This window comes from Beta vulgaris, chromosome 6 (genome assembly GCF_026745355.1).
Source record: "Beta vulgaris subsp. vulgaris cultivar EL10 chromosome 6, EL10.2, whole genome shotgun sequence".
In the NCBI taxonomy this organism is placed as follows: domain Eukaryota; kingdom Viridiplantae; phylum Streptophyta; class Magnoliopsida; order Caryophyllales; family Amaranthaceae; genus Beta; species Beta vulgaris.
The window spans coordinates 33,854,844-33,874,496 of record NC_079207.1 but is presented as its reverse complement, the minus strand read 5'-3'; the positions used below and the strand labels follow the sequence as shown (position 1 = coordinate 33,874,496).

General features: G+C 42.8%; 3 protein-coding genes across 3 annotated transcripts; 2 read left to right on the top strand and 1 right to left on the bottom strand.

Annotated features, from left to right (window-relative positions):
* Positions 1-2,164: 2,164 nt before the first annotated feature.
* LOC125498382 (uncharacterized) lies at positions 2,165-3,224 on the top strand. The gene is made up of 2 exons (XM_048646532.2): positions 2,165-2,402; positions 2,476-3,224. Exons 1-2 carry the CDS (start codon positions 2,271-2,273, stop codon positions 2,815-2,817), a joined length of 474 nt encoding a protein of 157 aa, XP_048502489.2. The 5' UTR covers positions 2,165-2,270; the 3' UTR covers positions 2,818-3,224.
* LOC130591812 (uncharacterized) lies at positions 3,058-9,549 on the top strand. Its single transcript, XM_057395741.1, has 2 exons — positions 3,058-3,166; positions 9,239-9,549. Exons 1-2 carry the CDS (start codon positions 3,058-3,060, stop codon positions 9,547-9,549), a joined length of 420 nt encoding a protein of 139 aa, XP_057251724.1.
* Positions 9,550-13,000: 3,451 nt separating this feature from the next.
* On the bottom strand, positions 13,001-17,673 carry LOC104884232 (protein ALP1-like). Its single transcript, XM_048646962.2, has 5 exons — positions 16,875-17,673; positions 15,584-15,855; positions 13,890-15,493; positions 13,531-13,762; positions 13,001-13,455 (listed from the first exon to the last, which is right to left on the bottom strand). The coding sequence occupies exons 3-5, from the start codon at positions 14,409-14,411 to the stop codon at positions 13,001-13,003; spliced, it is 1,209 nt and encodes a 402-aa protein (XP_048502919.2). The 5' UTR covers positions 14,412-15,493; positions 15,584-15,855; positions 16,875-17,673.
* Between the last annotated feature and the right edge of the window lie 1,980 nt (positions 17,674-19,653).

Genomic DNA, 19,653 nt, shown 5'->3' with positions numbered 1-19,653 from the left:
CAATCTGGGACTTAGGAGACTTACTCAACCAAGGAGAAATGCCTCCAAGGGCCGAGCTAGTTGGACGCGGCTCGGATGAGGGGCCAATGAGCCCCATGCTTGTCCGAGCCGGTGCCTAAGGTTTTGGACCACTGGCTGAGGTGACCGAGTGGTAACCTTGAGCTGATGAACTGGCAATATTGAGCTGGTGAACTTAATAGCTTCTTGGAACCCAAATGCCACGTGGCACGGTGGATTATTGGGGTGCTTGAAAACATGGTGGCGATTCAACTTCTGGCATTTATGCTTTTGTGACGATTGATATTCCGGGAGTTGTGTTTTTGAACAGTTTTGGGCAGTTGGGAGGCCCATTAAGGTGCTGAAGACACAAGGCCCGGTCCAAGAGGTGACGTGGACACGCGGGACCGAGGATTTGCCTATAAGTAGGAGGAGGAGAGAGATTTTTGTCACTTTTACAATTCTCTCTCTCTCTCTAAATTTGAGTTTTCTGCTCTCTCTCTCTCTACTTTAGAGCATTTTCTCTCTCTAAGTCCGGGCTCCATCTTCTTCGTCCGACCAGGTACGCCTTTGTTTTGTTTTTTCGCTAAGTTTTTCTTCTCTTTCTTTTAATAAAATCGGCCGACCCCCTTCTGTTGATAAATAATGGGGAGCTCGTCCGAGTCAGTGACACCCCCTCCTCACCTCCTTAAATTTAGCCGAGGAAGTGAGGGGTATGGGAATGGTATTGGTGTCAACTTTAATAAGTTGCCCGGATCCCTCGGCTGTGCCTGAGGCGCTTTCCCTCCCAAGTACTCCTTCGCAAGCCGAGGAGGAGGAGGCCGAGGGTACCATCCCCCTACCCTGGGAGGTGTCCCTGGCCTATCCTTCTTCGAGGAGTTACTTAGACAAATATTTGTCTGATGGTGTAGTTAGGATAGCTATGCCGGGAGAGGAAGGTGAAGCTTCTACATCGGGTCGACTCGCGTATCCTGAGATCGACCCCAGAGGCGGTCCGGGAGCAAAATTTCCACTTCCCTCTTTAATAAAGGCCTTAATGGAGGATGCCCGAGGCCAAGCGGCAAAATTTCAAATAAAGGACCCCTATCTGCTGGTCCGACCGATGCAGCCATACCACTATTTCTCCCCGCCCGGATGCACGGCGTTTTATTACAAGGCCATGGAACTAGGCTTAAGATTCCCGCTGACCCAATTTGAGAAAGACATCCTGAACGCCTACAACCTGTGCTTGGGTCAGCTCTCCCCAAATTCTTGGGGCGGCATCTTAGCGGTTCAGGTGATCTGTACATCATCGGTGTCAAGCCGACCCTACCCTTGGCGGCATATGTACAAATGTTCGAAATGCCAGCCGGGGATCATGGTCCGGGCTGGTGGTTTTTCAGGCTCGGCGGGGCTACCGTACAGTCCTTGATCTCCCCACTTCTCAGAAGGGGTTCCGCCGAGGGTTGCTTTTGTGTACCATGGTGGGGAATGGGGCATCCCCACCGTGCCCCCGGCATCCGAGCCAAACCACTGTTTGAACTTCAAGGTGCCTGAGCTATCCGACGAGGAAGCCGTGGCCGCTATCTACTTTCAGCTGGAGGCTAAGATAGTCGATGGTGGCGAGGTGTTTGTAGCGGGGAACTGGCTCCCGAGCTGCAAACTGTTCAAGAACGAGCATTTCCTGGCGGCCTTCGGCTTGAGTCCGGCCTTTCCCAAGGGTAATTCGGCAAGAAGGGGTCCGGTTGACTTATATTTTATGCTTGTTTTGACATATTGCTCTAACTCTTTTCCCTTTTGCAGAAGCCTCTCTAGCCTTCCTTAAGGAGACCGACCCAGAGATGGCCGAACGATTGACTTCTGCTGCCCTGAAGGCGGCTCGGATTAGGGCCGAGATGAAGGCCAACAAGATTAACAAGCCTTCTAAGCCAAAGGTGAGCACCCTTTTCCTCCGACCTGGTTTAGCTTTAGATTTTTCAATTTCTCACCAACTTTTAATGTGCTTTGCAGGATCCTTCTAACCCTAAGCCGAGGAAGCGCAAGGAGCGCACCGAGGAGAGGGTGGAAATGACGGAGAAGGCCTTGGCGAAGGCCCGAGCCGAAACGGAGGCCTCGGCCAAGAAGGCGAGGCAAGAGCCTTCTGGGGGGTGAACAGCCTCGCCAGGCTTCGGGGATGACAACACCACATCTCCCTTCACCCGGAGGACTTTGAACCCGTGCGCAGTCCGAGCCATGCACAGGGGACCTCGCATACCGAGCAGACCTTATCCGAGGCGCCGGTCCCCTTTACTCAAATGTCCAAGACGGACAAGAAAGAACGGATTGCCAGTGCCCTGGAAATACTGGTTACCCAAACCGACCGAGATCATATCAACGCGGTGAATGGGAGAAACGAATCGAGCGAACTCTTTCGCTCCTGGATGGACGTAAGTACCTTAGCCTTGCTCCTCTTTTTCTTACTTTTGCATTTCTATTTTCTAACTTGTCTTTGCTTTGCAGTTTTCCATCCGGATGACCAAAGTAGCCGAGGACCGGCTCACACTGGTGCAGGAGGTTCAGAGCCTGAAGGAGGCGGCTCGGAAGCACTTCGATGAGTGTTATCAGGCCAAGGAGGCTAAGCGTCTGGCCGAGCTCCGCTTGGAGGAGGCCAACAAAAGATTGAGAAGGGCGAGGCGACCTGGAAGCAGGAGAGGGAAGACTGGCAGGTCGAAAGGACCAACCTTTCTCTTGCCAAAGAAAACGCTGAGTCCGCCAAAGTTACGGCCGAGACCAAGCAAGCTCAGGCCGAGAAGGATTTGGAAGAGGTCCGGCTCAAACTCTCCGCGGCCGAGGCTCAATTGAAGGAAGCCCAAGCGGCCGTTTCTCGTTCCCAAGCGGAATGGTTCAACGCCTGGCAGAAGTCGGACGACTGTACCGATTTCTGCGCCGACGTGGGCCAATCTTCCCATAAGATGGGCGAGGACGAGGCGCTTGCTAGGCTTAAGGTCCTTTGGCTGATTCCTGTCCCGAGGCCGACTGGAATTCAGTCTGGTCTCGCTACCAGGAGTTGTCCGAGCCGACGCAGCTGAGATTAAGGCCAAGATGGCTGAAGAGATGAGCTCGGACAGCGACTCTGATGATGAAGAAGAAGATGCTGGTAGCACCGAGCCACCTCCACCAGAGCAACCTGCCGCTGAGCAACCTGCCACCGGTCCTTCTACTTAGCTTCCTTAGGATTTTGCTTTCTTAGCTTTGGCCTTGTCGGCCCTTTAGCTACGTTTTTGTAAACTTTTGGTTGTATTTTACAACTTTTGATCAATTGGAATACAACTACTATTTTGCAACTTGTCATTTGTCGCACATTTTTCGTTATTTGCAATATTACACATTAATAGACTAAAACTGGTTAAGTCTTTGCTTTTTTGTTCAAAAAATAGACTGGCTTAAGTCTTTTTATTTCTGGGGTAGAAACCGACTTGGTACATGGACTGGTTAAGTCCGAGTTACAATTGTTGCTTGCTAAACCGACCAGGTATGCTGGCCTTACATCATGCCCCTAGTGCAAGTAACGAAAAAGAAGTTACACATAGAATCTTTTGAGATTGTCTAGGTTCCAAGGCGAGCCAGGGGACCCCTTCGGAGATTCGAGTCGGAATGTCCCTGGCTTGATGATTTCTGTAACCTTGTAAGGGCCGTCCCAATTTGCCCCCAACTTCCCTTTGAGATGGGAAAGTCCGGTGGCTTCGACCTTTCGGACGACCCAGTCGCCTAGACTGATTGGCCGAGGCTTTACTCGCCGGTTAAAGTGCCTTGTGATTCTTTGCTTGTACCGGATGGCTTGTAGCAAAGCATTGCCTCGGGTTTCTGGCAACAAGTCTAAGTTGACGGGCTTTTCTTCTTCATTTTGGTCGAACTCATAGAATGTCATCCGAGGGGAGGGATTCCCACCTCGACCGGAAGGACAGCCTCGCTTCCATAGACCAAGCCGAAAGGAGAGTGCCCGTGGCTTCTTTACCGTTGTTCGAGCCGACCAGAGTACTCCAGGTAGGTCGTCTACCCATGCCCCTTTAGCTGCATCAAGGGATTCTTGATACCCTTTAGGACAATTTTATTAGCCGACTCGGCTTGCCCGTTGGTCTGAGGGCGGGAGACTGCCAAAACCTTGTTTGAATGCCGAACCGGGCACAATACTCTCGAGTCGGCCCGCTGTTGAACTGTCGGCCATTGTCTGATACCAAGGCTCTTGGAATTCCGAACCGGGTAATGATATTCCTCCATATGAACAACTGAACCTGCTTGTCAGTAATTGACGCCAGTGGCTCGGCTTCGGTCCACTTGGTGAAATAATCAATGCCACAATTAGGAACTTCCTTTGCCCAGAAGCCGGGGGAAAAGGTCCGAGCAGGTCCATGCCCCACTTGTCGAAGGCAGGACTGCTTGAATGGTGGTGAGGGGAGTGGCGGCGCCCTCTGGTATGTCCGAGTGAATCTGGCAGGAGGGACACCGTCGGACTAAGTCCGAGGCATCAGCTTTCAAGTAGGCCAATAGTACCGCTCTTAGCGCCTTTCCGGCTATAGTTCGACCCCCTTGATGGCTTCCGCAGGCTCCTTGGTGTATTTCCCGGAGGACATAATTTCCTTCCTCGGGAGTTATACATTTGAGGAGGGGATGAGTGAAAGACTTTTTATAGAGCTGCCTTTCATGCCAAAGGAACCAACCAGACTTATGCTTAATCCGGTCGGCTTCTTTAGGATCCTGGGTAAGGTCCCGTCTCGCAAGTACTCCACAATTTCACCCATCCAGTTTGAGGATCGATTGAGTACGAGCTGCTCTTTGGCATTTATGCTAGGCTCCTTCAACACTTCCCAAGTTATGGTTCTGGGGCCGACCCTCAGCAGAACTAGCCATCCGAGCCAGTGCATCGCTTGCTGATTTTCCGAGCGAGGAATGTGGTAATCCGGAATCCGGACAACCTTGCAATGACAGCTCGGGCTTTGGCCAAGTACATCCTCATGTTGTCCTCCTTGGCCTCATAGTCTCCGGAAATCTGACCCACTATGAGTTGTGAGTCGGACTTGGCTATGATTGAGTTGCCCCAGCTAGGATGCATAGCTGTATTCCGAGGATAGAGCCTCATACTCGGCTTCATTGTTAGATCCGAGAAATTCGAACTTAACAGCATATTCAATTTTTTCTCCGACCTGGGGTTTGATGACCAATCCGGCTCCACAACCACTCTTTGTGGATGATCCATCAACAAGCAACTCCCACTCCTCTTGCGAACCGACCGGGGGTCGAGTTGCGCATTCAGTGATGAAGTCAGCGAGTGCTTGGGCCTTGATGGCTCTTCGGGGCTCGAACTCGAGCCCAAAATCTGCTAACTGGTCTGCCCAATCACTCATCCGACTCGAGTGATTTCTATTCTCAATAAGCTTCCGGAGCGGTTGTCCGGTTAGGACTTTGATGGGGTGCGCTTGGAAATAGGGCTTGAGCTTCCGGCTCGCCATCACCAAGGCAAAGACCATTTTCTCAACATCGCTGTACTTCGCCTCGGCCCCCTATAGGCGTGGCTGATGAAGTACACAGGATGTTGCTTTCCTTCTCGCTCGGCTATAGGACGGCGCTAAGAGCGTAGTCCGAGACAGCCAAGTAGATAAACAGGGGTTCCCCCGGCAAGGGGGAGATCAGTTTGGGCAAAGATGCCAAGTGATTCTTGAGGTCAGCGAAGGCTTGCTCGGCTTCGTCATCCCATGCGAACTCTTTTCGCTTCAGGGCATTTTTGAGGCCGAACGGTATCATCTTGTAGCAGTAGACACCCTGAGGGGTAATGAATGCTGTATGAACCCTATCCTTCTCGGCCATGGGAATTTGATGATAGCCGGCATTTGCGTCCATGAAGCTGAGAAGGGCGTGCCCTGCCGTTGAATCGACCAGCCTATCGATCTTTGGCAGAGGGTGATTGTCTTTTGGGCAGGCTTTGTTTAAATCGGTGAAGTCGACACACATTCGCCATGCCCCACTCGGCTTTTTGACCAAGACCACGTTGGCTAGCCATTCCGAGTATTGACACTCTTCTATGAAACCCGCTTCGAGCAGCTTCTTGACTTCTGCTGCTGCCGCGGCATTTCTTTCGGGACCTTGGTGCCTGAGCTTCTGCTTGATCGGTCTGAACCCCTCTTTGATGTTAAGCTCATGGCACATGATTCTCGGGTCGAGCCCCGGCATTTCTGTGGCCTCATAGGCGAAGACATCTTGGTACTCCGTGAGCACTTGGATGATGTCTTGCCTTGTTTGCGGATCCATGGCCTTGCCTACCCTGATAGTCCGACCGGGGTCTTGGCCGATCGCGACCTCTTCGTCATCCTCGGCTGGCTGAGGACGCTCGTATTGCTTGGGGTTTTCAGTTATGTACACCCCGAGGCTCGTTGAGGGCTGACCCCCTTCATATTTTCTTTTCTTCGAGTCCTTTTGGACGTCGTTGTCTGAGTCCTTTTGGACGTCGGTATTTTTGAGGCTATTCACATAGCACTCTCTTGCGGCCTGTTGGTCGCCTTGAATTTTTCCTACCTTCCCGTCATCAGTCTCAAACTGCAGGAGAAGCTGGTAGGTGGAGATGGCGGCCTTGGCCTTGTTTAGCATGGGCCTCCCCATTATTATGTTGTAAGGCAGAGGGATGTCTACCACCAGGAAGTCGATCGGTAGGCTTCTCCCCTTACCCTTTTCACCCATCCGAGTGGGTAATTTTATTGATCCGACCGGGTGGACAGAGTTGCCCCTGAAGCCTATGAGCGGCTGAGCCATGGGGGTAACATCCCGCTCGGTGTACTTCAGCTTTTTGAGGCAATCAAGGGTGATTATGTCGGCGGATGACCCACTATCCACCAACACCCTCTTCACCTTGGTGTTTGCTACCTTGAGTTCAATGACGAGGGGATCGTCGTGCGGGACACGCAGCGTCCGACTAGGTTCCCCAAATGTCATGACGGGGCAGCTCGCTCGGGGGAGCTGAACATCAAGTACCTGATGTTTAAGGTTCTGGAGGTGGGCCTTGCGCGCTCGGCCGGTCAGGCCTCCCGACGCGAATCCTCCAGCGATGACACCGATGAATCCTTCCGTGTCCCCGCTGTTCGACTGACCCACTTTTTGCTTCCCCTTCTCTTCGCTCGACCGCTTTAGGTAGGGGTTGAGTTTTCCCTGGTCGGCCAAACCGTTCAAGGATTTCTTGAGCTCCCGACAGTCGTTGGTGGTGTGTCCACATTCCTTGTGGTAGTCACACCATAGACTCTTATCCCTCCGAGACGATGATGTCCGGATGGGCGTCGGCCTGGGCAGCCAATTTTTATTCCGGATGTCAAAGTAGATTTCCTTCCGGTTTTTATTGAATCGGGGGTCGTTGCCATTATCGGTGAGCCGATCCCCTCGGCCCCCCGTTCTTTGATGCTTAGTCTGACCCGCGTGATTCCCTTCATCCTTCCTTTTCTTGCCACCCTCGTCCGAGTAACGGCAGATATCCGTTGCTTGGATGAATCTTTGAGCCCGAGCCATGGCTTCCGAGTAAGTTTTGACTTCATTCTCGGCCAATGACCATCTAAGCCGACCTGGTTGGAGGCCGGACATGAGGGCAGCGAAGGCTACAGCATCCTGTAGGTCGGTTATTTTGAGAGACTCTTCGTTGAACCTCTTTATATAGTCCGACAAGGATTCATTCTTGTCTTGCTTCACCCCCATGAGGTGAAGGCTGGTTTTTCTTTGCCTCTTTCTCGCTACGAACTGATGGATGAAGAGGTGCTCCAATATGGCGAAGTCAGTGATGACCCCCGCCGGCAGCTCTTGGAACCAATTCAGAGCCAACCCTTTGAGGGTGGTAGGGAAGAAGCGACACCAAGTGGCCTCGCAGCTTGTCTGTACGCTCATTTGAGCCTTGTAACTAGCCATATGATCATCTGGGTCGGTTAGGCCCGCAAATGGCTCGATCAGGGGTGTTTTAATTTTACCCGGAGGTTGAGTCCCTAGGATTTCCTGACTGAAGGGGATCAGGAACTTGAGCCCTCCTCCAGCTAGCCTAGGGGGCTGAGAATGAGCCGAGTCTCCTTGACCCTCTCGGTCATTTGCTTTCTTCCTGAGGAACTCCCGAGTGTCATAGCCTTGGCTGAGGCGCTTCTTGTTGTTAAGGAACTCTCGGGCATCTTGGGGTTTCCGACCCGCACCCCCCCTTGGGGACTTAGATACATGGGTCTCTGCATGCTGACGGGCCGACCCCTGTCGCGCTGACTTTTCCCTTTCCCGGTGGCTCGGGTCTCTCGCATCGGACCGTGGCCGGCTAGGCTGCGGATCTCGATTAGAACGAGAGTTGTCCCTCTGAGAGCGGACGACCGTGCGCTCTCTGGGCTCATGCTGATTGAGTGGGACGACTTGTTGTGGCTGCCTCTGTTGGAGCATGGCCATCATGTCCATCATACCCTTTTGGAAAGTTTCCTGGAGCTGAGCCGTGATAAGGGCCAGGTCAGACGCAAAGAGCGGCTGAGGCTCCACATGCTGAATATGCTGGGATACCGACCGAGGGTCCAGAGTTTGGACGGTAGGTGACCTCCGAGCCGGTGAGGGGGTTCGCTCAGTCTCCCGGTTGTGCGCAGGCGAGTGACCTCGCTCCGGTCGGGGGATTGGGGGATCCCGATTATGTGCGGGCGAGTGGCCTCTTTCTGGCCGAGCGACCTGATCAGAGGTTGGTTTGCCACGAGTGTTTTTGGTTGGTGCCATTGTCAATTGGCGTTCTGAGCTGAGTAGCTGAGTGAATGAATCTGAGTGAGTGGTGGCGAAGTAACTTTTTGTACTATCCCCACAGACGGCGCCAAACTGTTTCTGTCTAGAAATTAAGGGTGCTGATTCCTTTGCTTAGGGAGTACCGGGTCAGATTCGAATATCCTGTGTCCAAAGTCCGTACGCCGGAATCCTGCAAAAGTACCGGTTAGACTGCCCCGGGGGTTGTTCCGGGATCGCCTCTCCGACGCTCAAGTCAGTGATCAAGCTTAGAGAGATAAAGTCTAGAGAGAGATGCTCTGGTTTGTTAGGTAAGAATTCAATACCTTCTCATTGATGAGGGGGTTGAGTATTTATAGTGCTGGGGATATCCCAACTGTAGGCCAGCTGGGGGGCACTGACAGCTGGGATGCACCATCACAGGTGGGGCCCACTGGAGGTTCTGAGGCCTTTATTGGGCTGGATTATCCCTGGTAAGCCTAACCCAGGAAATAAGCCCAAACATTGATCATTCAACAAAATCCAGAACTTCTCCAAGTTCAAAACTTGAATGGTGATCTTCCTATCCATGTTGCTGCAAAGTCTTGTCAGCTAGACGCTGTTAAGAAATTAGTTCTTGGTGATATTTCCATGTTGGAGAGGGAAAATCATGATGATTATAAGAACACTGCCCTTCATATTGCATTAGAGAATCAGCAAGAGGAAATGGCTAAGTTTTTGTTCAGGAAATGCCCTAAAACATTTTACCAATTGAATAAGCAGGGGATTTCTCCACTTTATTTGGCGATTAAAGCAGAATTTTGGGAGCTTGTTAGAGACATCAGACATGCTTTCTGAAGATGTAGTTGCAGCGTATCCGGATGCTGAAAATCATTTGTTGGAAGGGAAATCTGTTGTTCATGCTGCAATTATTGCCAAAAAGATAGGTATTTACAATACTATATCAGTAATTAATTAGAATTTAGAATTGTCATAGTATGAGGTACAGTTTGAAATTCCATTTCTATTTTCTGCCTTATAAATTCAGATATTCCTAGTTCCTACCTCTTCCTTAACATTCACTACCAATCACTTTCTTTGTTTTAAATAAACTTCCTATATTCCTTTTCCAAGTCCAAAAAATATGCTATATGAGCAAAAGAGTTTGTGGAGTAGTGATTGGGATGTGACTGAGTTTATTAGAGTATTGTAATTGATAATTGGTAATTATGCAATAAATAACAAAGTCACAAAGATACTCTTACTAAGTCACTTGGAAAGAAAAAACTTTTTTCTTCTTTGTTTTCATTAATGGCAGAGTTATCATTTTATTTCTAATTTGATCTCAATACTACTGCTTCAAATCTCAATCTCATCTCCTATTGACTATATTTTCTCATTAGTTAGATCTCAACACTACTGCTTCAAATTAGTTGATGAATAATGTTAGTCTACCCATTCATTGAAACTATGAAAATGTTACTACGAAAATGTTACTCCACCTATCCATATAATGTTAACATTTTCCAGTGACTCTTAAACACAACTTGTTCTTAGTTACTCACTTTATTTTTCATCATACCGTTGACAACCACTTTTACAGCTAATCACTATTGCAATAACTACTTTTGCCAAACAGGCTCGAAAATACCAATAAAAAATATGGGCGGGAAAAATATAAGAGAGGAGAATAAGCTAAGTACTTAGAAAGTATTGTTGGAGAAATATTTCTATTATATATGTGAACTCTTGAATGCTTTGGTGTCCACCTTTTTTTGACCATATACCCTTACTTAAAAACAAAAAATACAAAGTACAATTCTCTGATTTAGAAAAAAAAAGAAATCAATCCTTAAAAACTTGCAAAAAAGTTACATTTCACGCACGTGTAATGTGTAAATAAGGCTAGTACTAGGCAAGAGAAAAGCATAGTTTTGTAAGATAGATAACCACACTAACCGACCTATACTAGAAGCAAGTAAAGCCATGCATGAGATAATAATAGAGGGAAACCATTAAACCAATGTAAGATGAGCTTGTTTAAATTATTGGGATTTTCTACGTAGTGCCCCTGTGTTTTTCGAAATTCTACGTTGTACCCAGCCTTTTTGAACTCTCCACGTTGTACCCCTAAACTTTCTAAACGTCACACAAAATACCCTTACTAATCGAAAATCCTACTCCAAACCTCACTTAGTTTTCAATTTATCAGATCATATTCCAAACCTCAGTCAACTAACAAGGCTAAAACATCCTACTCTATCCCCACAAGGTAAGAAAGTCCCAAAATCTATTGTTTGATATCGTGTATAAGGATATTGTGGGTAACATTAAGAAATTATTTCACTGAATAAAGTCATAAAGAGGGCTTTTAATGGCCTTGTACATATCAAATCCTAATTTTTTTTTGATCCATATGAACCACGAAGGCAGTACAACATATCAAATCCTAATGTTAGTGTTGAAACATGATCCTACGTAATGATGCACTACTAGAAATGAAAGTAACGGATACAAAGCACTAACCCTACACCCGCTAAGGCACACAACCTAACTTTTCTCTGTCATCAAACCAAAAAACCCCAGGCAAAGGTGCCCAAACGCCGGCGAAGGAAAAACAAAGGGCTTCGAAAAAACAAACCCGGCCGAGAGGGGCCGTCGCGGCCAACGCCGTCGAAAATAAACCCGGCCGAGAGGGCCGTCGCCGCCAACGTCGTCGAAAACAAACCCGGCCGAGAGGGTCATCACCGCCAACGTCGTCGAAAACAAACCCGGCCGAGAGGGTCATCACCGCCAACGCCGTCAAAAAACAATCTGGTCGATCACCGGCGTGTCGACAGCCCGCCTCGACTATGATGTTCGCCGCCTAGAGAGCCGCCGCCGCCGTGAAAGTCAGCCAAAAAAAAAACCACCACCACAAAACACCTACTGTGCTCAGCCCTCAAACTCAAAAAAAAAGTCACCGAAAACCAGTCACCACCAACGAAATCTCGAGCTTAACACTGCTCGAAGTGGTAAAATTCGTGTGACACCTGCAGTGGAAGGGATGATGATGGCGATGGAGGCAGAAGCATCAAAAGTTACAGAAGAATGGAGATCCTGAATCACTTTTAACAAAAAAAAAAAGGGTTATCAAGGAGAGAAGTGTATGGATGATACCCAAGTGTGCTAGTGGACAAGTACAATAGCCGATAGCAGAAGTCTAAGACGTGAGCTCGCAGCAAATAAATTAAATATCCTCTATTTAAGGGCTGGGACTGCCGTCGCGGTCACCGAAGAGGACAAAACAAAGGGAATCTTCCCTCTGACAGATCCATCACAGCCATACACTTGTCAAAGATTACCTATCCTGTCAGATGTATAGTACGCTTATAAATAACTGAATAGTACTATTTTTGCAGTTACATTCTCTTTCATACTAAATATAGTTTATCTCTTTCTCTCTATATTCCTATCAGGCACTATCTGACTTGAGCATTGGAGGGGGTTTCCTCACAACCATCTCAAGGGTAGCTCATGTTTATTCTCTTGCAGATCATTGTTCACGAACATCCTCTTTCATTGTCGGACACTCCTTAGGTCCGTTACTGTTTCTAATACTGGAACAAGAAGATAATATGTAAAAGAGATGGAATTAAGGCTGCACTAAATAAATCTTACTGCTAACATGAATTACACATGGGGTTTGTTATAATTGATGAAAGGATTTTACTTTTGATGATTAGTTATAAGACTTGTAACTCCACCTGAGTGTCGAAGAAACAAAAAAAGCAATTGAAAAAAAAAAAAATGAAAAACACTCACCTGGTTCTTCATAGAATACAAATTCGCTATGCTACAAGCTTCCGCTTGCTGAATTTTGTTTCCTAGTGAATGTAAGTTATTGGCTCTGTTTGGCAATACTACCTGAAATGTAGCTGAAACTGATAAGGTAGCTGAAACTGATAAGGTACAACTGAAACTGATAAGGTAGCTGATTAGTTTAACTGTTTGGCAGAACTAGTTGCATAAGTTGATTCATTACTTAGATTTTGTAATTCTTTATTATATTATATATATATATATATATATATATATATATATATATATATATATATATATATTTCGTTCAACACTAATTTATTTCAATGTAATTGAATAATAAAAAACAATATAAATATTTGAAATCGTAACTCACTTGAACAAAAAATATTTCGCTAATTCTCCATAAGCAATTATGCAACACATTTCTCTAAATTTATACTATCATATTATGCGTAGAAATCGTCATAATACAAAAAAATACGATACTTATAGAATATAATACAAATCATGTTCTACTCCATATTTGATTAGCAATACCGTCACGAACCAAATCCATCTCTTTAGAAGTCTCTCTTGATGTTTCGCTACTTCTGTAATCAGCAACGTCCGGGATTTCTTCATTTGGCATATAATCCGGATTATTGTCGAGCATACTAAACATAAGGTCATTTGTTGAACTTTTTCGTATGTAGTTGTGTAAGGCAAAGGTGGCCATTATGACATCAATTTGAGTATTGATACTGAACTGTGGCATTTGCCGTAATATTTTCCATCTTTTTTTCAAAACTCCAAATGATCTCTCGATACAACTTCGAAGGGAAGAATGAGAGCGGTTGAAAGCTTCTTTTTCATTAGTTGGTGGCTCATGTTGATATTCATCCTTATGATACCTTGTCTTTGGATATGGTACCAAATAGCCTTTTCTATCTGGATATCCCTTATCAACCAAATAATACTTACCTGTAATAGATTAATAAAACAATGGGTTAAAAAATATATAATTCAAGTAATAATTATAAAAAAAATCCTATATACCTTCAGGTGGTTTTGGAAAGTTTAATTCTGGTGTGTGAAGTGCATGAAGAAAAATACGAGTGTCATGAGCAGATCCTTCCCATCCAACAGAAATGAAAGTGAAACACATATCAAAATCACATGTAGCCATGACATTGAAAGTAGGGATCCCTTTCCTTCCTCTATAACGCAGTTGCTCTGCTTCAGGAATGCATGCATCAATATGAGTGCCATCAATGCACCCAATAGCATCCTATTATATTTAGAAATAATGAAAGATAAATAAGCTTAAGTGATTATGATAAAGGGTGTAATATTATGCCAATATTTAATTACATTGTATAATTATAAAATCTCAATATGAGTTTATGAAGTCATACCTTAAAATATGGCATGTATCTTGAGTCATGTTCAATTTGGGATGGTATATCTGAAAAGCTTCTATCCTTTGGTTTTATTATATCACGTGCAAGACCCATATAAGCCCTACTTCGGCCACTAATTGCTTCTAGAACTTCATGAAATGCTCTACTAATAGTCTCACCAGAACGTTGAAATCGTTCTGCTACCTCTCTATTAGATATACCCAATGCAAGAGTGTAGATAAATATACCGACTTTTTCAACAACAGTCATTTTCTTACTCGGTTCCAGTCCATATGTAAGATGTAGTTCTTCACATAATTGTCTAAACACACTTGACTCCATCCTAAAAGCATTGATGCATCGTATGTAATGTCCGTTTAAAACGTCATTCATCCAGTCTTCTCCTGTTTGGTTGGAAGTCATGCATGGTTCTTTGTAGATGTACTTACAAAAATATGTTGCTATAGCACATGTATTACATGTCATGAGCACCCAAAATAATTTTTCTCGTTTCTTCTTTCTCCTTTCAATGTCCATCGTGTATACCTAGTAACCATATAATAATAAAACTGCAAAAATTTAATCAAACTTAAATATAATTTTATAACACACAAAAACATAATTCAATTTTTGTCATTCACATTCGCTAATAAAAAAAAACATTTAATACAAACTACCAGTCATATTGACTACATTAATTTATTAATCTCGAAATGAAACTAAAACATAAAAGCAACTAAATGAGTCTAACAGAAAACCATTCATATGCCTTGAGTATGCATGTAACCCAACCAAGTCATCCTTGATTCATCGTCATCCATTTTTATGAAAATTTCTCTTCTCGCACCGTCCTCGATCAAACGAACTAAATAACACCATAACTCACTATTTTTTATAAGGCCACATTCAGAAGCACACATGTCATTAATAATAGTCATTGCTGTAGCAATACTAGTATCATTATAAGTGCGTTGTGCATTTACACTACCAAGATGATCAGCATCTGACTCCATTAATTCCAATGCTCGACTACAAGTGTTTACCATAGTGTTAATGTGACTAGATAACATAGCCGATCCACTAGATTGTCTTCCCTTACGTTTCATTGGTATGGGTTTTGTAGTTCTTGTACCACATTTTTGAGGTTGCTTAGAGCATCTAGTACCATTTTTACCCTTTAGGTTGGAGGGCTCACTTCCTGTAGTAGTATCCTGACAATCAGCATTTGGAATGTGAGTGTTGGAACTACCACTAACACCTAAATCAGATGCTTGCGTACCCCAATCACCACTGACAGAAAAACTAGGTACTTGGGATGAGACATCTTTTAGTAAATTGCTATAAAAATTTGGCCCTTGACTATCCACATTATCTAAGTCAGGATAATATTCAGGGTAAATACCATCCTGAGTGCTCTTATCTTTTTCATTAACACCCTCATCATTATCCTGACCACTTCTTTCATCTTCTACATTAACCACAATCACACTCGACGGGTCAATACTTGTTGACACAACATGTTCACCAGTAGCATATCCATCTTGATACAACCTATTCCATAAATCTTCTATCTCGGGAGCTATTCCTTTATTTCGGAACTTTTTTACTTCAGGTTTCTCCTACAAAATGCAAAGGTAGTATTATAAATTTAACTTATACAAAATAAATTTATTCAAAAAATTAATATGATGTAGTAATATGATACTCACCATAATTTTCTTTTCCCACCATTCAATTGAAGCTTTGATCTTTCCCGTAGTAGGGTCCCACCCAAGCCCGGTTTCCCCTGTTTTTAAGAATTTCCAAAGCTGCCAATCTCTCCTCATCCAATCATACTTATTCTTCATACTTTTTATTGGACATTTCCGTTTAGTTCTTTTCTCAAACTCATCCTGAACTAATACCCACTTTATGGCACGTCCTTTTACTTTTTCATCCGTTGAGGCGATCAAAATGTCACAAAAAGTTATCATGTCATCATCTGTCCATATGAAATTCCCCTCTTTTTTATCATTTGTTGGTGTCATCTATATATATATAAAAAAAAAACTAAGAACCAAAAATAAAAATTCAAATCTTCAAAAGTAAAGACAATTGCATGTAAAGTTCCCAGGTTACAAGCATCACAAACCACAAAACATTGTATTATATTCATAATGCTTATATACATTGGAAGTCAATTCTTTCCCCCCTTTAATTATATATTCAAACAATCTTACACAAGAGTTATATACTCATATACAGATGAGACAATTAGATGAATAACATGATACTAGTTAATTATAATCAAAAGGAGAACATGAAAATTGGCAACACAAAGAGGAAGATGACACCTTGCAAAATAACTCTTGGGAACTTAAAAAGGAATGCCACTAATCACCCTCACTCATGAAACAACTAAAAAAAAGAAAATTTACCAATCTTAGCGGAATGCCGCTAATCACCCTCACCCAAGAAACAACTAAAAAACTAGAAATTTTACCAATCTTTTTTTTTTTTTTGATCGTTTTATTATTTCCAACTCCAAAGAGGAGAAAATTGAAGTCCACCATCTTACATCCAGCATAAAATAAAATTACTTTCTCAGACTCTACTTAGGATATTTCTTCCAAATAACTTCATCTGAAAAAACATATCTTTTCCTCTCTGAGATTTTCCTAATCTGGGCATTACAATCCGATTGAAGATTAAACTGAACTACCAACCAATCTTAGCATGACCAGAGAACTATACATACGGCGCAAATCTAAAGTAAACATGAGCAGAGAGTTATATACTCTAATGGAAGTAAAGATTTCAAAGCCGATCGATATACGGTGCAAGTCTGTACATTCAATTGAATGTTTTCTCCTCTCTACATCAAATACATGAATTACAAGAGAAAATACACCAAAATCATTCAAAAAAAAAAAAAAACCAGAGAAAAACAGCGAGATTTGCATAAAATTGCAACAAAATTCATATAAATATTCCAAGGAGATGAAGAATGAATTGGATGACCTGATGCAGAATTTGAGAAGCAACGCAGTACAAGGTTGAAGCCAATAATCCGCAGTAGAGAAGACGAGAGAGAATGAGAGAGAATTTTGGTGTGAGCCGTAATTTTTTTGTAATTTACGTCATATTCCAAGATTTTAGGTACCTGATTTTAGGTACCTGATTTTCAAACGTTATATTTTTTACCTTGTCAAAATCAGTCATTTTAGGAACTGAAATTTTATTTTAGTTATTTCCCAAACACACCTAATTCATTTTAGCACATAAAAGTTTTAACAACTTATCATTTTAGGCACCTAAAATGCCTCCCCAAACAGAGCCATTGTGTTGAATAACAAAAGAGAAGTCAGTTCGGTACTCTGAAAAAAAATAGTGCGCCAATAAAAAGAAGAGTCAAATTGCTTACTTTGATTGTCAACGATGAGGTCGAGCCAGACTCGTTTTGTATGGAGTATATACGAGAGATTGTCAACCATTGACTCGCTTAAATGGGTGTTCATTGATCGTACTCTCTCAAAAGATAAAATCCTTACAGCCCGTTTGGTAGTCGTTAATAAATTGTGGTAACGAGAATGAATTTTAAGTGTAATTTTATTAGGAAAAACCCCTTAAAATCTCCATGGGGAGGCATTTTTTCTCCATGGGCAAGCAATCTCACCCCTAAACTTGTATTTTTGGATCCAAAGGGAAGCAATTTTCATTACCACTCATTACCACCTACAAGGTGGGATGAGAATGAAATTTCAACAAGGAAAGTGGACATTATATGATAAATTAGCATTACCATGGGAATGAAGAATGATATTTTTCACAAATTTACACACAAATTAATTCCCATTACCACCATTTATGACCAACCACCAAACGGACCGTTAGGGAACAAGTATATCAAATCCTGAAAGGATTAGATTTCACAAGTAGTAGATATATATATATATATATATATATATATATATATATATATATATATATATATATATAATATATATATATATATATATATATATATATATATATATATATATATATATATATATATATATATATATATATATATATATATAACTTTTACTCAATTTCTTGTTTGGGTATGATATTACTCGGATCTGCATAAAAAAAAAGGACTTTCAAGTTAAAACTCAAATTTGTCGAAACCCCGTCATACCAAAATACAACAAATCGTGTCCATGACATGGTCTTGAGGGGGCAATTTATACACTAAAAATTTATAAGTGTTTTACATTAAAATAAATTAATTATTATTGAGCTAAAATAAATATGATTAGCCCAATTTAATTAATTTAGCCTACTTAAATAACATATTCAAATTAAATTAAACAAATATAATTTGGGTTATAAAGTATTGGGCTAGCCCATATTATTGGTCCGAATAAAGTGGTCAAATGGCAAAGGTAAAGAAGACTTCCAAGTCATAAACGGGTCCAAACCCATAAATTACCAAGTCCATGAAGGGATCTCCATTCCCTATAAATAGATCGCACATCTCTCAGTGAGGGGACCGAAAAATCATTATTCTGGAGAGCTTATAAAATTCTCTTAGAATTCTCTCTGAAATTAGTCAACAAGCACATCAAACCTGTGCCGACTGTTCAGATACACTCAAAGATATTCGACTGAGATTCAAGCTTTGTGAGCCCTCATTCGAATATACCCAAACAAAACTCAAACTCAGGTTGACGTTGACAAAACGTCATCCCACACTCGAACTCAGGTTGACGTTGACAACAGGTCAGTCTACATTCAACGCCATGTCGACACCCACACTTATCACTCTCAAGCTACGAAACAGAATCAGAGGACTTAGTTTATTTTCATTATAAACTGTTTACAGAGATTTGTATACTCAATACATTTATTGAAATATAATTTCTTTATTACTTTGTTTCCTGTTTAATATATTTTAACTCGAAATTTTGTGTAAACAACTACTGGCACCTTTAATAACGTTTTTAACAACTATCTCCGATACCTTACAATTGAGCCTTGAGCTTAGGAGGTGAAAGTTATTCGGATAAAAATAAAAAATCAACGCAATTCATTTCGAATTAGAAATTTAAATTGGGCTCGGATTTTCTTCGGCTTGGATTAAGTTTTTCCGGAAAATTTGATTTTCGAATTTATTTGGATAAAGGGTAATTGGATCTAAAATCCACAATAACTGAATAGGAAATAAGTCTTGTATTGTACTCCTTTTGTTTCCTAAAGATCTCCCTTGTTATTGTTACTACAAATACTAATGAGAATCAATGTGTGGGGTGTGAGGTGGGTAAAGTAGAAGAGAAAAAGGGGTTAAGATATATTAGCAAATAAAAAGGGGATAAAAAAGTAGGTTAGAGAAATGGAGTAAAATTGAATTATTAATGTAATGGTGGACCATATGATAGGGACATGAGAGGGTAAAAAGGGGAAAAAAAATTCCAAATAAGGAATAAAGTAAAAGAGGGAAAATCTTTAGGAAACAGAGGGAGTATATTTGAATATTTGGGGTTGGGTTTAAGTGTTTTCGATAAAAAAGATTACGAGTTTGCATGATTTTTTTTTTTTGATGCAAAATGAGAGGGGTGGCCTCAGGAAAAACTGAAAAACAACAAAACTAAAACAAAAAGAAACTAGGGAGGGACAAAACGTGGTAAAGCCACGCCTACAACATCGTCCTCAAATAAAATTCTACCTAAATGTAAAGGGGGGGACTTGAATCAACTCTATATTGTTGTTCTGGTTAATACCTTGGTTTGCTAACCAATCTACATGTCGATTTCCT